At 42.9% G+C, this 18019-nt stretch overlaps 1 protein-coding gene across 1 annotated transcript in view; it reads left to right on the plus strand.

Moving 5' to 3' along the window:
• The window catches only part of epha8 (eph receptor A8), a 206199-nt gene that overhangs the window by 144102 nt on the left and 44078 nt on the right, over window positions 1-18019 (plus strand). Inside the window, exon 7 of the mRNA XM_061728015.1 lies at window positions 16972-17127. Within this exon, the coding sequence (XP_061583999.1) occupies window positions 16972-17127 (156 nt within the window). The remainder of the gene's footprint in view (window positions 1-16971; window positions 17128-18019) is intronic.

An 18019-nucleotide genomic window follows, 5' to 3' on the forward strand; every position in this document is an offset into this window, starting at 1 on the left:
TTGACGTCTAGCGTCGCCACGGTAACGCTTTTGAAAGAGAAAAGTAATGCATGTTGTCGCAGGATGGAGACGCACAGTTTGATGTATAACACACTTGGGGGTACGTTACGGTTCGGGCTGAATTAACTTTCGAAGGAATGGCATAAATTTCGCCATAATGACACGACTAATTCAAAATGGCCGACATCCTGTTCGGTTTCGGGCATGACCCCAAGAGACTTTTCTTTAAGTTGTCCCATGATACAGGTGTGTACCGATTTTCGTGCATGTACGTCAAACCGTATCGTTGGGCTTGAGGCACAAAGTTTTCAAGGGGGCGCTGTTGAGCCATTTTGCCACGCCCATTAATGCAAACCTTTAAATATCAAATTTTTCGCCAGGCCTGACTAGGGTGCAAAATTTGGTGACTTTTTGGGCACGTTAAGGGGGGCAAAAAGGCCTTCACTTTGTCAGGAAAATAATAATAATAATAATAAAAATTCCTACAGATACAATAGGGCCTTCGCACTGAAGGTGCTCGGGCCCTAATTAAAGCTGCAAGCAGCGATGAACGGGCCCTCGCACTCACGGCCACCGCCCCCCATAAGCATATCAGAAATGACACCACCCACGACTTCCTATGTCAAACCATTCAAAAGTTATAGCAGAAAAAAGGGACAACCAATCAGAAAAAGGGGCGGGGCTAATTCAGGCCAATGAAGGTCAAGGACTCCATACAGAATCTGATGCCACCACCCACGACTCTCTATGTCAAACCATTCCAAAGTTATAGCAGAAAATCGGGACAACCAATCAGAAGAAGGGGCGGGGCTAATTAAGGCCAACGAAGCTTAAGAACTCATTACAGAGTCCCATGACACCACCCACGACTCTCTATGTCAGACCATTCAAAAGTTATAGCAGAAAAAAGGGACAACCAATCAGAAGAAGGGGCGGGGCTAATTCAGGCCAATGAAGGTCAATGACTCCATAAAGAATCTGATGACACCAGCCACCACTCTCTATGTCAAACCATTCCAAAGTTATAGCAGAAAATCGGGACAACCAATCAGAAGAAGGGGCGGGGCTAATTAAGGCCAACGAAGCTCAAGGACTCAATACAGAGTCCCATGACACCACCCACAACTTCCTATGTCAAACCATTCAAAAGTTATGGCAGAGAAAAGTATTCTAGGGGGCGCTGTTGAGCCGTTAGGCCACGCCCATTAATGCAAACCATGAAATATCAAATTTATCGCCAAGTCTGTCTTGCATGTAAAATTTGGTGACTTTTGGAGAACTATCAAATATGGACCAATCAGATTTCAAAATGGCCGACTTCCTGTTCGGTTTCGGCCATGGCTCCAAGAGACTTTTCTTTAAGTTGTGCCATGATACAGGTGTGTAGCGATTTTCGTGCATGTACATCAAACCGTATTGTGGGGCTTGAGGCACAAAGTTTTCCGGGGGGCGCTGTTGAGCCATTTTGCCACGCCCATTAATGCAAACCATGAAATATTAAATTTATCGCCAGGCCTGGCTTGCGTGCCAAATTTGGTGCCTTTTGGGGAACTATCAAATATGGACCAATCAGATGAAGGGGGGGTGCGCTTGTTGGCGTCTAGCGTCGCCACGGTAACACTTTTGAAAGAGAAAAGTAATGCGTGTAGTCGCAGGATGGAGACGCACAGTTTGATGTATAACACATCTGGGTTCACGATACAGTTCGGGCCGTATTAATTCTCGAAGGAATGGCATATATTGCTCCAAAATTACGCGATTAATTCAGAATGTTCAAAATGGCCGACTTCCTGTTCGGTTTCGGCCACGGCGCCAAGAGACTTTTCTTTAAGTTGCGACATGATACAGGTGTGTACCGATTTTCGTTCATGTACGTCGAACCGTATTATGGGGCTTGAGGCGCAAAGTTTTTTCTGTCTGAACCAATCAGATGAAGGGTGGGCGCGCTTTTTGGCGTCTAGCGTCGCCACGGTAACGCTTTTGAAAGAGAAAAGTAATGCGTGGTGTCGGAGGATGGAGACGCACATTTTGATGTATAACACACTTGGGGGCACGTTACGGCTCGGGCCGTATTAACTGCTGAAGGAAGGCATAAATTTCGCCAAAATGACACGATTAATTCAAAATGGCCGACTTCCTGTTCGGTTTCTCGACATGACGCCCAGAGACTTTTCTTTAAGTTACGTCATGATACAGGCGTGTACCGATTTTCGTGCATGTACGTCAAACCGTATCGTGGGGCTTGAGGCACAAAGTTTTCTAGGGGGCGCTGTTGAGCCATTTTGCCACGCCCATTAATGCAAACCATTAAATATCAAATTTTTCACAAGGCCTGGTTTGCCTGCAAAATTTGGTGACTTTTTGGGCACGTTTAGGGGGGCAAAAAGGCCCTCCTTTCGTCAGAAAAATAACGCGAAGAATTCCTACAGATACAATAGGGCCTTCGCACTGAAGGTGCTCGGGCCCTAATTAAAGCTGCAAGCAGCGATGAACGGGCCCTCGCACTCACGGCCACCGCCCCCCATAAGCATATCAGAAATGACACCACCCACGACTTCCTATGTCAAACCATTCAAAAGTTATAGCAGAAAAAAGGGACAACCAATCAGAAGAAGGGGCGGGGCTAATTAAGGCCAAAGAAGCTCAAGGACTCCATACAGAATCTGATGACACCACCCACGACTCTCTATGTCAAACCATTCAAAAGTTATAGCAGAAAACCGGGACAACCAATCAGAAGAAGGGGCGGGGCTAATTAAGGCCAAAGAAGCTCAAGGACTCATTACAGAGTCCCATGACACCATCCACAACTCTCTATGTCAAACCATTCAAAGGTTATAGCAGAAAAAAGGGACAACCAATCAGAAGAAGGGGCGGGGCTAATTTTCACCAATTCATGGGACTCAATACCGAGTCCCATGACACCACCCACGACTCATTATGTCAAACCTTTCAAAAGTTATGGCAGAGAAAAGTATTCTAGGGGGCGCTGTTGAGCCGTTAGGCAACGCCCATTAATGCAAACCATGAAATATCAAATATATCGCCAGGCCTGGCTTGCATGCAAAATTTGGTGACTTTAGGAGAATTATCAAATATGGACCAATCAGATGAAGGGGAGGCGCGCTTTTTGGCGTCTAGCGTCGCCACGGTAACACTTTTGAAAGAGAAAAGTAATGCGCGTAGTCACAGGATAGAGACGCACATTTTGATGTATAACACACCTGGGTGCACGTTACGGTTCGGGCCGTATTAATTCTCGAAGGAATGGCTCTTATTGCTCCAAAATTACGCGATTAATTCAGAATGTTTAAAATGGCCGACTTCCTGTTCGGTTTCGGCCATGGCGCCAAGAGACTTTTCTTTAAGTTGCGACATGATACAGGTGTGTACCGATTTTCATTCATGTACGTCACACCGTATTCTGGGGCTTGAGGCGCAAAGTTTTTTCGGTCTGAACCAACCAGATGAAGGGTGGGCGCGCTTTTTGGCGTCTAGCGTCGCCACGGTAAAGCTTTTGAAAGAGAAAAGTAATGCGTGTTGTCGCAGGATGAAGACGCACATTTTGATGTATAACACACTTGGGGGCACGTTACGGTTCGGGCCGTATTAACTGCTGAAGGAATGGCATAAATTGCGCCAAAGTGACACGATTAATTCAAAATGGCTGACTTCCTGTTCGGTTTCGGCCATGTCGCCAAGAGACTTTTCTTTAAGTTGTGTACTGATACAGGTGTGTAGCGATTTTCGTGCATGTACGTCAAACCGTATTGTGGGGCTTGAGCCACAAAGTCTTCCGGGGGGCGCTGTTGAGCCATTTTGCCACGCCCATTAATGTAAACCATTAAATATCAAATTTTTCGCCAGGCCTGACTTGCATGCAAAATTTGGTGACTTTTTGGGCACGTTTAGGGGGGCAAAAAGGCCTTCCTTTTGTCAGAAGAAAAAGAAAAAGAAAAAGAAAAAGAAAAAGAAAAAAAAAAATTCCTACAGATACAATAGGGCCTTCGCACTGAAGGTGCTCGGGCCCTAATAATAATAATAAAAATTCCTGCAAATACAATAGGGCCTTCGCACTGAAGGTGCTCGGGCCCTAATAAACATCACAGATACAATAGGGTCCTCGCACTTTCAGTGCTCGGGCCCTAAATATATCAGCTTCTATGTGGCTGATGGGCATCTTTAGAAGTCCTGGATCCTGGCAGCTGATGACCAATTTAGTTTCCTGCTTTTTTTATGGTCTTTTTACTTTATGCTACAGTGCCATTATTTCATCATTTATAGTCTAATAGAATTTTAAATTGGAATGTATAAGGACATTTGTGATGTTAATGTTAATAGTACCATGCATCAATAGCAGCCTTTTTTCTTTTCTTTTTTTAAATTGTTACAATCCAAGTAGTCGATATATAACTCACTGGGGAAACAAAAAACAGAAACACACAATAACAAAAACAAACACTTTATTGCACACTGATGCTCACAAAGTTAGGTGAACAACATTTGTTTTCATAATTTTACCATCAAACACCAAGCCAAAAGGATCTGAAATAATACAAACAATCAAGAAGTGTAGATTTGCAGTTATTATTTAACATGTTTCATAAAGATACAGTACCATTTACGAATTAAAACCCACTGTCATGGAGGTACCTCCAGTGGCTCTCTAGTATTTGGACAGTTGACTGATGGGACATAACCTGTGTGTACGAGCATCTAGAACTACCGATGAAGCCGGCGGAGACTTCAAAGTGCTCACTGTTTCTGTCCTCCAGCTGCTCTGACTTGCCTTTCACTCTGAGGCTTTCAAAACAAATGAAAGCATTGAAGAGTAGAGGTTAACGGGACTAACATGAGCAGGAGACAGGATTCTGGGAGAAGTACTGTGAAAATGTTTCATGTTCCATTGTTTGATAGTTCTCAAACCCTTTAAGCCATGCTCTCCTTTAGTGGAACAAACAAACTCATGTTAATGTGGCAACTCAGTGGGCAAGTACGGATGCTTCTATGACTTTTCAAAAAATACCAACAACGCCACCCGGGATATTTCACCCTGGAAAAGGGAAATCACCCAAATATCTCACACTAACCATAAGGCACACTCAGGTTCACTTGAGATGTGAGTAAAGTTTAACACAATTTTATTAACAAAACAAAATAATTAATAATTAGGCCGCAAACCAGCCAAATTTCCGGCCTAAGCCAGCCAAGTCAATCGACTTCCCGATTAATAATACACACTGACCAGCTTTAATCCACTGACTGCAAAACACAACAGGATCGTACATATACCAAAACTGTAAGTCGCATTTTGTCCCAGCGGCCACATTACCTAGATCCGATGCCGCAACTCAAGAAATGAAACAGTCAGCGTAAACATTACTCCAACCTGGGAACGGGAGATCATCAGACAGAAGGAGCAGCCCCTTTTTATAGTCATTCCCCTGGTGGTGATGGGTTAATCTACTGCCTCTAATGAGGAGCTAGGCTAGGATGATCCTAATCCTGCTACATTAAGTTCATTTGATTGGATCAGGGGAGAAAAAAACGATTTTTTTGCGACATTTACACTAGATTACTCATACCCTTTTTCCACCAAACCGGTTCCAGGGCTGGTTCTGGTTCTGGTTCTGGTTCTGGGCCAGTGCTGAGTTTGGAACTGGGCTTTCTGTCACTGACAAAGAACTGGCTCCGGGAAAGAAAAAGCGGTTCCAAGGTAGCACCAACTCTTTCCTGGGCTAAAGGAAAGAACCGCTTACGTAAGCGGAGGGGGAGGAGTTGTTAAGACCAACGGGGCCATTTTCAAATAAGTGACGAATTAATATGGATGGAGCAAAGCAGCAGGGGTCTGTGGAGGAGACAACCTGTCTTTTTGTGATATGATCCACAGAGGCTGCTACGCGGATCAAGACCGTACTAGAGCAAATACGTTGTTGTTGCTTCAACTTTCATCCCAATGCAAACGCAGTGATGTAACTGACGTTTGCAGTGACGTACTGTAATGACATGGCTCCCCTTAGCACCCGAGCTATGAAAAAAGAAATTGGTTCTCAGCTGGTTTGCAAGTTGAACGAGTTGTGAACCAGCACCAGCCCTGGAACCGGTTTGGTGGAAAAGGGATATCTGACATTCTTTCAGAAACACAGAACAAATCAAAAGAAAATGCACATTGGAAGAAAAATACAATTACTGTTTGGAACAAAGTTCAATCTATGCATATGAATGATCACAGTGTTATAACTGCATATCTTATAAAGACAATGAATTGCAAACTCTAAGAAAATATATGCAGGTATATTAACATATTTACTTCTAAGGTCTTTTTCAGAGCTTTTAATAAACCTCTTTTCCACTGCAAGTTAATCAAAACACAAAAAGTTGTGGGGCTCAGGTTATTTACCGCTGTACTTAAAATAAATCATAATAATAATAATATAAAAATAATAATTAATGTTCTGCCCTCCACATCTTCTTAAAATGAGGCTGCATGCTTGTAATTGCCACTCTCAATTCATGCTTGATGTTCATATCTGACCTGTACTATGTTTTCATGGAGAGAACAACAGAAAAGTAAATCTAACAGAAGTAGGAGGTGGCGAAAGGAAGCAAAAACACTTACAGCCCTCTCCTCATTGAATTGATATTCCCATTCCATATCTCTGTCTGACTTTGTTTTTCATCACTCTGTCTCCATCTGTCTAATCACCATCTACGCACGGTTTGTTGGTTGTGGAATCGGAAAATTAGTGTGAATCATCTGAGCTGAAACATTCTGCCTGCTGAATCTTCCAACTGGGAAAAAAGACAAAAATACACACACATGAGCCCCCGACCACTGCTGGTAGGCATCCTACACAGTTCAAGAACAAATAATGAATGATACACATTTTTAAGTACTCCTCAGTTTCTTCAGGTTAAATGATTTTTTTGTGGCTACAGCATCACCAGGAACGACCATTAACTTCAGTGGGCATAATAAATATTATTCGATACAACATGAATAAAAAATGCTTGCTGCACAAATAACTGTCAGTGTCTTTCCTGATGATGTCTCCTGTCACATTTATGTTATTACACTAAAGCAGATTTTTTTTATATTTTATATTAAGATAACTACATAAAAGGATGCTGACAAGAGTGTTTTACAGTATCTCATTATTGTTGATGTGATTTCAGATTTTACAAGCACGTATGTTTTAGAGAATCAACACCTGTGAAAATTGTTCATTTCAAGCCCAGGAGAAGCTTTGCAATGTGACTGATCAGTTCCATGTCATTATTCTTATTAGCACCCTTGTCAGTTTTATGACATGGATATGAAAAGTGTTTCTCATGGTGGCAGTGTGATGTGAAAATATCAGCAGGCTCTGCATTTCTTCACAGCTTTTCAGGGTGTTTGACATCTCGGTCACTGTTTAGTGATGCACAAAACCTTCTGCATTTTTTCACAGTGAACTGTGTTTCCAAAAGTGTGAGATCAATATCCTGTCATGACTGAGTTGAAACTGTGAAAAAGAGGAAGAGCCTTGACACAAATCTGTTGTCTGAGGTGTTATGTCTGAAAATGTTCCGTTCAGCTGTCTCTGTGACGAAGGAGGTGGGTGAGGTGAAACCAAGCGCAAAGAACGATGAACACTTCATACCAGCACAAAAGCTACCCTGAACCGAACTGCAGCAGGCCTTAGCTGACGATGAGACTCTCACGGCTCTCCGTACCTACAGCCAGAATGACTGGCCTGCCAAGGTGGACCGCTTCAGGGATGAGTTCTCCTGCTGGAGGACGGTGTGCCTTACTTGTGGCCATCGAGCAGTTGTTCTGGAGACCTTTAGGTCCAGAATACTTTACGTGGCGCACAAAGGGCACCTAGGGGTGGTAAAAGTGAAGCAACACTCCCGTGAACTTTGATTTAGAGGAGCTGGTACGTAACTCCACCTGTTGCTTCCTGAGCAGGGAAATGGGCCAGTCAGCTACGGCACCCTTTTGCCCCATGGCCATCTGCACCTTGGGGACATATCCAGGTTGTTCTCTGTGGGGAACATTCACGGGGCACCTGCACACGTACTCTACCTGCTGGTCGTGCAGGGGAATGTTAATGTCCATGCACCTACAATCCAAATGGCTGTAGGTTTTTCAACTGAGCTCCATCACCACACACACCATCATCAGCCACCTGGATGAACTGTTTGGGCACTGGGGGCTTCCCAGTGTCATTATGACAGATAATTTTGTCTCAGCTGAGCTCACAAAGTTTCTGACACTGTTGCCCATCAAGCACATCAGGACAGCTGTGTACCACCCAGAGAGTAACAGGGGGCTGGAACAACTGAATAAAACTCTCATAAGTGGGAACCGAGCCGTCCTGGAGGTAGAGAACATTTTCAGTGATACACTCAACCAAACCCTCCTGAGCATCCGAGCATTCAACCATTCCATCACTGAGGTGTTACCTGTGCTGCTTATGATTGGCTGCGAACTGAAGCTACCACTGGATTGCTTAACAGCTGAGTCTGACCCAGTACATTGCAGAGAGTCAGAGCTCGGGTCTCAGGTTCACAGGCTCAGATCGGATGATTTGATGGCCAAAGCTGCAGCTACAGGACAAGACTAGAGCAAGTCGTCTTAAACAGAACCTTGGTGTAGATATGCTGCCATAGGTCTACACTGCAGGGGGACACCAACATGATCCCCGAGTAGTGCCCCTCACCTCTTCTTCTTTTTCCTATCTTCAGATCAATCATCAGTTATTAATTATAAGTATCTAATCACCATGTTTGTTCTCCATTTGTTGTGCTGGTCTGCCCCGTCCTTTTCTCTTCTAAACATGTTTAAAGGCCAGAGCCTCAGGAGCTGCATTCTTCCCTGCAGTCCCGCTATCTGAACATCCAAGTGCTTGCTTCCACCTGTCTGCATAGATGTCTCTGTTGCATACCTACTGACATTCTGACCTGCAGTAACCCCTTCTGACCATCTCACTGTATTTTGTCTAAATCTGTTTTTATAGTTATATAGCCATGCCTGTAGTACACCAACTTATTATCGTGTCTGTGTCTTTCCTTTCTCTGTTCTTCATTTTCTCTGTCAGTTTTCTCTTTTCCTGCTCTTCCCAGCTGGCCTCCGGCAGGAGGGTCCCCCCTTATGATCCAAGTCCTGGTCCAGGTTTCTTCCCTCCTAAAAGGGAGTTTTTCTTGCCACTGTTTGGCTTAAGGTTTTTCTCCCACTAGGGGAGTTTTGACCTGCCTGTGTTTATGTTATGTTTATGTAATAATTGCTCGGGGGTCATGTTCTGGGTCTCTGGAAAGATCCTAGAGACAACTTATGTTGTAATAGATGCTATATAAATGAAATTGAATTGAATTGATGCCACTCATAGAATGTAGACCCCTCACTGGTTTGTTGGGCATTTGCTCAAGATTAAATATTTCTACCATCAAAATAAGTTGCAGTCATACTGGTCAGAGGCCCTTTAGTTGCCTTAGCAACCGTGGCCGGCCACCGAGAGACTAGAAAACGGGACTCGTTGGCACTCAAACCATCTGCACAAAGTCCCAGCCCTGAAAACACCTGTGCCAGCCCCAGTCTCCAGCAACAGCTTTGGGTTGGCAGGCTAGCCCAGGAACAAACCGGGTGGGTGGTGACCCACCACCCCTGCCTGATGCTGCTTTCCAGCCAGCATGCCCAGTGAGGGTGAGAGTCTCACCCATCTGGCACAGGGACTATGTGACTGGGTGATATTGCCATTGGGGTATGTGGGTTGAATGATACGTGTCTGTTTTCAGAGGGGAGGGGTAGAAAATGTCTGAAAGTGTTCGGTTCAGTGTCCGGTTGGGCCTGGTTGAGTTAAGTTCTGTAAGTGGCAAGTAACTTTGCCTTTGAAAGTTACTGCACAGGGGTACAGCAAGTTTTGCAAACGTGTCTGTGGGGGTTGTGGAGTAAAGGCAAGGAAACGAGTGACATGGTGTGGTCATTGAGTCCATGCAGACACAATGTGAGGCCACCAGGACATTGCTGCTACAATCATCAGTGCTGTACTGTGTTATTTAAATCAATAGTGAATCCAACATGTCTATGCAAATGGTCAATCATTGGATTTAGTTGGATTGCCCTCTTTGGGTAGGGGATGAGGTGCTGCCTCAGATGAAAGAGTTTAAGTATCTTGGGGTCTTGTTCACGAGTAAGGGGGAAATTAAGTGGGAGATTGACAGGCAGGCCGGTTCATTGTCTGCAGTAATGCAGACTCTGTACCAGTCTGTTGTGGTGAAGAGAAAATAGAGCCGAAACGCAAGGCTTTCCATTTACCGGTCGATCCATTTTTCTACCCTCGCTTATGGTCATAAGCTGTGGCTAGTGACTGAAAGAATAAGATAGCGGTTACAAGTGACTGAAATGAGTTTCCTCTGTAGAATTCCTGAGAGAATGTCAGAAGCTCAGTCAGAAGGGGACTCAGAGTAGAGTCATTGCTCCTCCACAACAAGAGGAGTCAGTTGAGGTGGTTCGGGCATCTGATCAGAATGCCCCCTGGACACCCCCTGTTTTGAGAATGTCCAACCGGAAGGAGGCTTTGTGGAAGACCTTGGAAATGCTGAAGAGATTATATCTCTCGGCTGGTCTGGGAAAGCTTCCGTATTCTCCCAGAGGAGCTGGAGTAAGTGGCCAGGGAGAGGGAAGCCTGGGCTTCTGCTTGGGCTGCTGCCCCGTGACCCAATCTCGGATAAGAGAAAGTTAATGGATGAATGTTGTTCTTGAATGTTATCAGAGCTTTGCAAAAATGTATTTCAAGATTTTCACCCAAAAGATCATGCACTTTAATTGTCTGGCATGGTCTTCCAAGTCTGGTGGTTTGTGTTTGTTTTAAAGAAGTACCAAACTGTTTATTAGGCCACACCCATGTTTTTGTTTTAGTCCCTTGATATCTATGATTTAGCTGCCAAATGCCAACTAAATATTTATTGGAGTCCAGAATTGTTATCTGCTTCATTTGTCCTAAAATGATAAGGTAATGGGTTAATCTGCCCAATTAACTTCTTTTCAGACAGTTGTCCAAATACTTATGTCCTTTTGAAATTCTTGCTTAAAATGGCTTTGACTCCTAAATGGTAAATGCAATATTTTTGTGAAATTCCCCAACATTAGTGCTGACAGTGGGCTCTTTGGTAACACTCAACAGTTACCTTTCAAACCAATTGTAGTTGTGTATAAAGGCAAAATCATAAAGATTGCCATCATCCAAATGCTTATGGGTCTGATTTTACATCTTTTCAACCACCTAATATATACCTACAGTGAAAGAAGAACTTTTAACCTTTTTAATGCTTATTATTAAGGCCCGAGCACTTAAAGTGCGAAGGCCCTATTGTATCTATAGGAATTTTTTCTCGTTCTCGTTTTTATCCTCGTTTTTCTTCCGACGAAAGGAAGAACACGTGCACCAAAAGTCACCAAATTTTGCAGACAAGCCAGGCCTGGCGAAAATTTTGATATTTAATGGTTTGCATTAATGGGCGTGGCCTAATGGCTCAACAGCGCCCCCTAGAAAACTTTGTGCCTCAAGCCCCACAATACGGTTTGACGTACATGCACGAAAATCGGTACACACCTGTATCATGTCGCAAACCAAACAGGATGTCGGCCATTTTGAATTAATCGTGTCATTTTGGTGAAATTTATGCCATTCCTTCGGCAGTTAATGCGGCCCGAACCGTAACGTGCACCCAGGTGTGTTATACATCAAAATGTGCGTCTAGATCCTGCGACGACCCGCATTACTTTTCTCAGTCAAAAGCGTTACCGTGGTGACGATAGACGTCAAAAAGCGCGCCCCCACTTCATCTGATTGGTCCATATTTGATAGTTCATACTTTCTGCCATAACTTTTGAATGGTTTGATATAAATACTCGTGGGTGGTGTCATCGGACTCTGTTTTGAGTTATTGAACATAATTGGTGCAAATTAGCCCCACAGCTTCTTCTGATTGGTTAATATTTGATAGTCGCTATTCTCTGCCATAACTTTTGAACAGGTTGTGATAAAGACTTGTGGGTGGTGTCATCGGACTCGGTATTGAGTACTTGACCTTCATTGGCCTGAATTAGCCCCGCCCCTTCTTCTGATTGGTCGATATCTGGTCCTATTTTCTGCCATAACTTTTGAATGGTTTGATATAGAGAGTCGTGGGTGGTGTCATCAGCTAAATGTCCAGGCCTGAAGAATCTACATGCAAGTCATACAAGCGCTTCCACTGCAGCCTGAACGTGCATAACGGTGCGAGGGCCCGTTCATCGCTGCTTGCAGCTTTAATTGCATGTTATTTCTTTCTTCAAAGGCTGGGGAATAAAAAGGGTTTTAATGTAGTATAAAGCGAAAAAACAAACCAAACAAACAACACACACACAGACATACAACACAACTTAGATACTGTAGCACTGTCAGGCTCAGAGTCAACTCTGTGGGGGAACACATGGACAGCTGAGTGAAATCTCTCAAAGTATCTTGACGGAAATCTGCTCAGCAAACACTGCAGTTCCCTATGGCTTTGTAGACATGCCAACTCGATGTCTCTAAATATAATCCAGGTATTTTTGCCGCGGCAAAGAAATCCTTTATAAACACCAGGACAAAGCTGAAATGGCAAATCTTTTCCTGCAATTTGCAAGTTGCTGTTGGCTGCTCTTATAATTTCTCATACTGGTTCAATCTGCAGAAGCTCCAGCACAGGTTTGTGTTCCCAATAACTAATATACTGCCGAAAAGTTTGTTTTCTCAACATTTAGACTGAGCTAAAAATATCACTGTCTAATCAAGTGTAAATGTTTTTAATGTTAATGGGATAAAAATCCCTGCTACAACCTGGTTCATAGTGAGAATGAAAAAGGCCATCACATTCAAGGTGACTACTGTTTCTCTTGCCTATTGCGCTCTTTAAAGAGAAAAAAACTGCTCCTTAACCCTTTGCAACCTGAGCTTTCACGGCTTTCAGCTTTTAGCACCTCTATCCTCTGCTATTATTTTGTGAAAATCAACTTGCATGTCCTTTTGTTAATGGACATTGTGGTTCTATCAGCACAACAATTACTGATGGGAAACTCACAACAAGGGGTGAGGCAGCTGTCTTGAGCTGCTCTTCTCTCGCTCTGCTTCTGGAAGTCTTCATGTCAGCGTCTATATCATTAGCTTAAAAGACGCACAGAAATTAACGTGTTATGGCACATTAAATGGTGAATCATAGAAAATGGTGATTAGTTATGTTCAAGGCTATCAAAAGACTTTTCATGGACAACTATGAAAAAACATTAAAGTGAAATCTAAGAACCAAATGGCATAATTATATACACAACTGCACTGCTTTCATGTATTGAGTGCTTATGTATATATGTCAGTGGCCCAAACGACAGTTTCTTAACATTCCCCTTTCATCCACACAAACTACTTTTCTAATGATGTTAACTGTGGACTTTTGTAGCCCAGAACATGGACACAAACCTTGATTGCACATCATTTTATCAATTGATGTTTAAGATTTATTAATATATGCTGCATAACTCTGCATACATTGCTTTGTTTATCTTCCTTTGCACCTCCACACACATATATAGTCTCATAAAAAAGGTTTCACTGATTTATAAGTACAACTACTGTCACTACTGTGATTGTCTTCCATGTCAGCCACTTGTTTATTTGCTGAGGTCAAAAATGGCTTCATCACATACTGTGTGGGTGTCATGAGGTGAGGACCCAATTGCAGGAGATCCATATGTTATGGTTTTGAGAGTTCCTGTTTTATTTTGAAACCCGTGTCTTTGTGTTTGAGTTCTGGTTTGACTTTCCTGTTTCCCATTTGCCCTGATTGTCTGCACCTGTGTCTCGTTAACGCTTCTGTATATCTGGTCTTGTCTTTCCCTGCTCCCTGCTGGTCCGTACTGTTTCCTCCCTCTGTGTTTCCATGTCAGGTTCTCGTAGTTTTTGATTCTTGTTTAAGCTCTTGTTTTTGCAATCCTGCTCAGCAGCGTTTTGGTTTTTGTTTAAGTTAAATAAGTCACTGTCTTTGTAACTCCTGGTCTCCTGCATCTGGGTCCTACACCAGCCATTTCCTAACACCATAGGCACGAATAATTGAACAGAGTCCTTTTATTTTTACAAAAAGAACTAGATGGGCAGGTAACCCAAAAGTGAAAAAGAACAAGACCTCCAACAGAAAAAAAATAACTTGAAAGATATGCACACAAATGGGGTATAAAATCCAGCAGGAATAAATACACAGACCATCAAGAAGCAAGCGAAAGACAAGACAACATGCACTCACTGAGTTTTTAAAGAAACAAACAAGAGCAAACAATCTGGATCAGTGGGATCAAAGGAAGTCAAACAAGAAGTGTATACACTGACAAATTCCGATAAAACTGATTATTTTTGGTCCCAACCATTAGACCATTAGATGGTGTTGCGATCTCTAACTGTGCGAAAACTTGGTGTTATTATCGATCAGAAGTTGTGGTTTAAACAGCATTTTAATCAGGTTTGTAAAACAGCATTTTTACATCTCCGTAATATCGCAGATTAGGATAATCCACTCGCAGAGTGATGCAGGAAAACTAGTTCATGCGTTTGTATCTTCTAGACTAGATTACTGTAATGTGTTATTAGCAGGATGTCCAAGTAATTTGCTGAATAGGTTCCAGCTGATCCAGAATGCAGCAGCACGAGTACTGACAGGAATCAGCAGGAGAGACCACGTCTCTCCAGTGTTAGCGTCGCTCCATTGGCTACCTGTAAAATTCATAATCCAATTCAAAATTTTATTACTTGCGTATAAAGCCCAAAACAGCCTAGCTCCGCAATATTTGCAAGACCTGATAGTACCGTATGTTTCTAACAGAGCTCTCCGTTCTCAGAGTGCAGGTTTACTCGTACAGTAGTTCCTAGAGTATCCAAATGTAGATCAGGAACAATTACTATGGAACCAACTTCCAATCTGGGTTAAGGAGGCTGACACCACTTCCATCTTTAGGGGGTTGGGGGGGCGCTATTGAGGCTATATTACTGTAGTCCTTAAAGAGCAGGGTCACAATGGTGATAATTAGAGAAGAATTATCTCAGTGATTAATTATCTGAACAGTTTAAAAGAGTGGTGCCAAAAAAATCCAAAAAACAACAGTAGCTATTGCAGTGGCCAATAATATTAATAATATATATGTTTTTTTTAATTCCCTAAAAATGTCTCCAAAGCATTGACTAAACATCAGAAGAACGTTTTATAAGAAACTCATTGACAAACTGATGAGCCTGCATCATCCAGTGCAATGTTGGTGAAGCCAGCGAGGCCGACCAAACACATAGCGTGTCCTCATGTTACGTAGTTCCACTGGATAACGCCTCCCAACTCGTCCCTCGCTTTCAGGCAACGGAGAGGCAATAACACACCTAGCGTTTACATCATCCAATATGCATTAAGCACACATTCATCATCCAGGGATAATACCAGGGTCTAATCTAAAAACATGTATACATTCATCAAACCTGGTCTAAAGAACCCTGACATTTATCTTGGCAGGTCTGCAATAAGATTTCTATTTTAGTTTACCCAATCTTCCCAATTTACCCAATTCATCCCTCCCAATGTATGCTATTAAAGCCGCTGTGTTAAAAAAGAAAAAAGAAACATATAGCACAATTCAAATCGCAGGCCAATTAACCAATATTTGGGATACACAACTTTCTAAAGAAATACTTTTGATTAAACAATCCCTTTCAAAGTTATTCACCAATTAAATATTTAGAATTGATCCAAAATAGTTTAAATGTTTGATCACTGGAAGTATAAAGTGCCTACTGGCTGACGTAAAAATAGCTGTCAAATAAGCTAATCAAAATTCAGATATTTGCAAATTAGTATAGACAATATTCATGAGACTTTGTCGTCTTGATTACAACAGAACGGAAAGAGTGATTGAACCCAATTGGGCAATTACACAGTAAAGACACTAATATAATACATAATCTGTGTGGTATAATGTCCCTCCAGTTGTCCTGAAATGTGATGTGAATCATCATGATTAGAGAAACGTATTCAAACAGCATCACCAACCTCTCCCATGTGAATCTACTGCATGTAGCCTTTACATCCGTGTTCTTTTCAGGTGCAATCATGGAAAGGTTTCATTTCTTTTCAAGATGTTCCAGACAGGAAAGCCCAATTTTACTTTTGTCTTTATTATGATTCCACTCATGTTGTTAATCCAATTTCATGATTTTCTTTCGGCACCTTTTAAGTCTTGAGAACAAAAACGGTTCTCTTTCGACTTCACAAGGTAACAAGTAAAGCTTTGACAGACACTGCATGTATAAACTGACGCTCATGGATTTTGTAAATTAATGTAAAATAAATAAATAAATTAGCTTGTGGAGAAGTGCAAACATGAGCAACGCGTGGCTGCATGTGTGCTAGGTTCACAACTACCCCATTTACCAGAAGCAGAAGCATATTAGGTGCATGGAAAGAGAATATATTTATCAGAGTTCTCTCCATTATTAATCAGAGCTGGGTTAAAAGTGAATATGTATCAGAGGAGCTGAATAAAGTTGAAACGGGGTCTAGATTCTGATGGTCTCACTGGGAGTATCAACAGTGCAGCTCATTTTCAGCCCAAATCTGGGCAGAAACAAGTACAACTTTCATCTCTTATGCTCACTAGTTTCTGCAGTTAAGGCTTGTAATTATACACAAATTGGTGGTTGTGTGTGTGTATGTGAAGGGGTGGTGGGAGCTGTGTCCTAGAATAAATGCTTTGGAGTAGATGACACAGTTTTGAAAAAAGAAAAACTAAACTGGAACTGGGTGTTGATATGCACAGCTCGCTGTGATTCATGTCTGTCTGGCTGCGCCCTCTCAGAGTTTTATCATGCTTTGAGTGATTGTGTGAGTGCAGCTTCCCTATGAGATTTCTATTTACTCTATTTATGCTCCCTCTCTCTGCAGCCTGTGAGGTGGGTTTCTATAAGCCGGTGGCAGGCGATGGCCCGTGTGGTAAATGTCCTCAGCACAGCCACTCAGAGACCAGAGCCGCCCTCTCCTGCCCATGTGACTCCAACTACTACCGGGCGGCAGATGACCCGCCTGCAGCTTCATGCTCCCGTAAGCATCAGCAGAATTTAAAAACATCTCCACTCCGGGACATGAACAGAAATGAACTTGAATAAAAGCAGAGATGGTGACATGAACCGATCATATCTTTTCCTTAAAGGGGACCTATTATGAAAAATAGGTTTTCTCTTGCTTTATCATATATAAAGTGGTCTCCCCTCAGCCTGCCAACTCAGAGAAGGAGGAAAGCAACCAAATTCTGCAGTGTCTGTACAGCCGCCTGGATGAGCCGTCCAGTGTGATGTGGCTTCTACGAGCCGCTCAGATTCTGCTCCTGTCATGACGTCACAACAGGAGCAAAGTTTTGGCCTCCGATGCGTGAAACCACGGCCACAACTATAAAACCGTGTAACTGCATGCGAGCGTCCGACTATCACGTAGCACTGCGTGACATCGTACTCTCTGTCCATCTCCCTCCAGCAGCTGCCACTTTATTGAGGTTTTTGTTGTGAAATGAGGAAGAATCATAGAGATAACTCCTCATTTCAACTAACTGGATCAGCCGTTCCTCATCCATGACTGTTTCCCACAGCGCTTTCAACCGGCTTTCAACACGAGCGACAGGAAGAAAATAGAAGCAGCCGGGCATCCGACAAATATTCAGCTCAAAACGGCGCGCCGTGTCGTGCTGCACAGCGCTGCGTCGCTGCGGCCAGTTAGGACAGTCCAATAGAAAATGAAGCAATGGAATTGATTTTGTCGCTGACGCTCGCTCGCATCGCATGCATGACACGGTGTAAAGGCTGATTTATGGTTCCGCGTTAGGCGTCGATTTAACGCAGAACCATAATTCAGGCTTAACTCCGCCGGCCGGAGCTTCCACCATTTTTTCGTAGCGGTGTATCGCGTCATTCAGGCAGCCAATCAGCACAGAGCCTCATTA

The sequence above is a fragment of the Cololabis saira genome, chromosome 8 (assembly GCF_033807715.1).
Source record: "Cololabis saira isolate AMF1-May2022 chromosome 8, fColSai1.1, whole genome shotgun sequence".
NCBI lineage: Eukaryota > Metazoa > Chordata > Actinopteri > Beloniformes > Belonidae > Cololabis > Cololabis saira.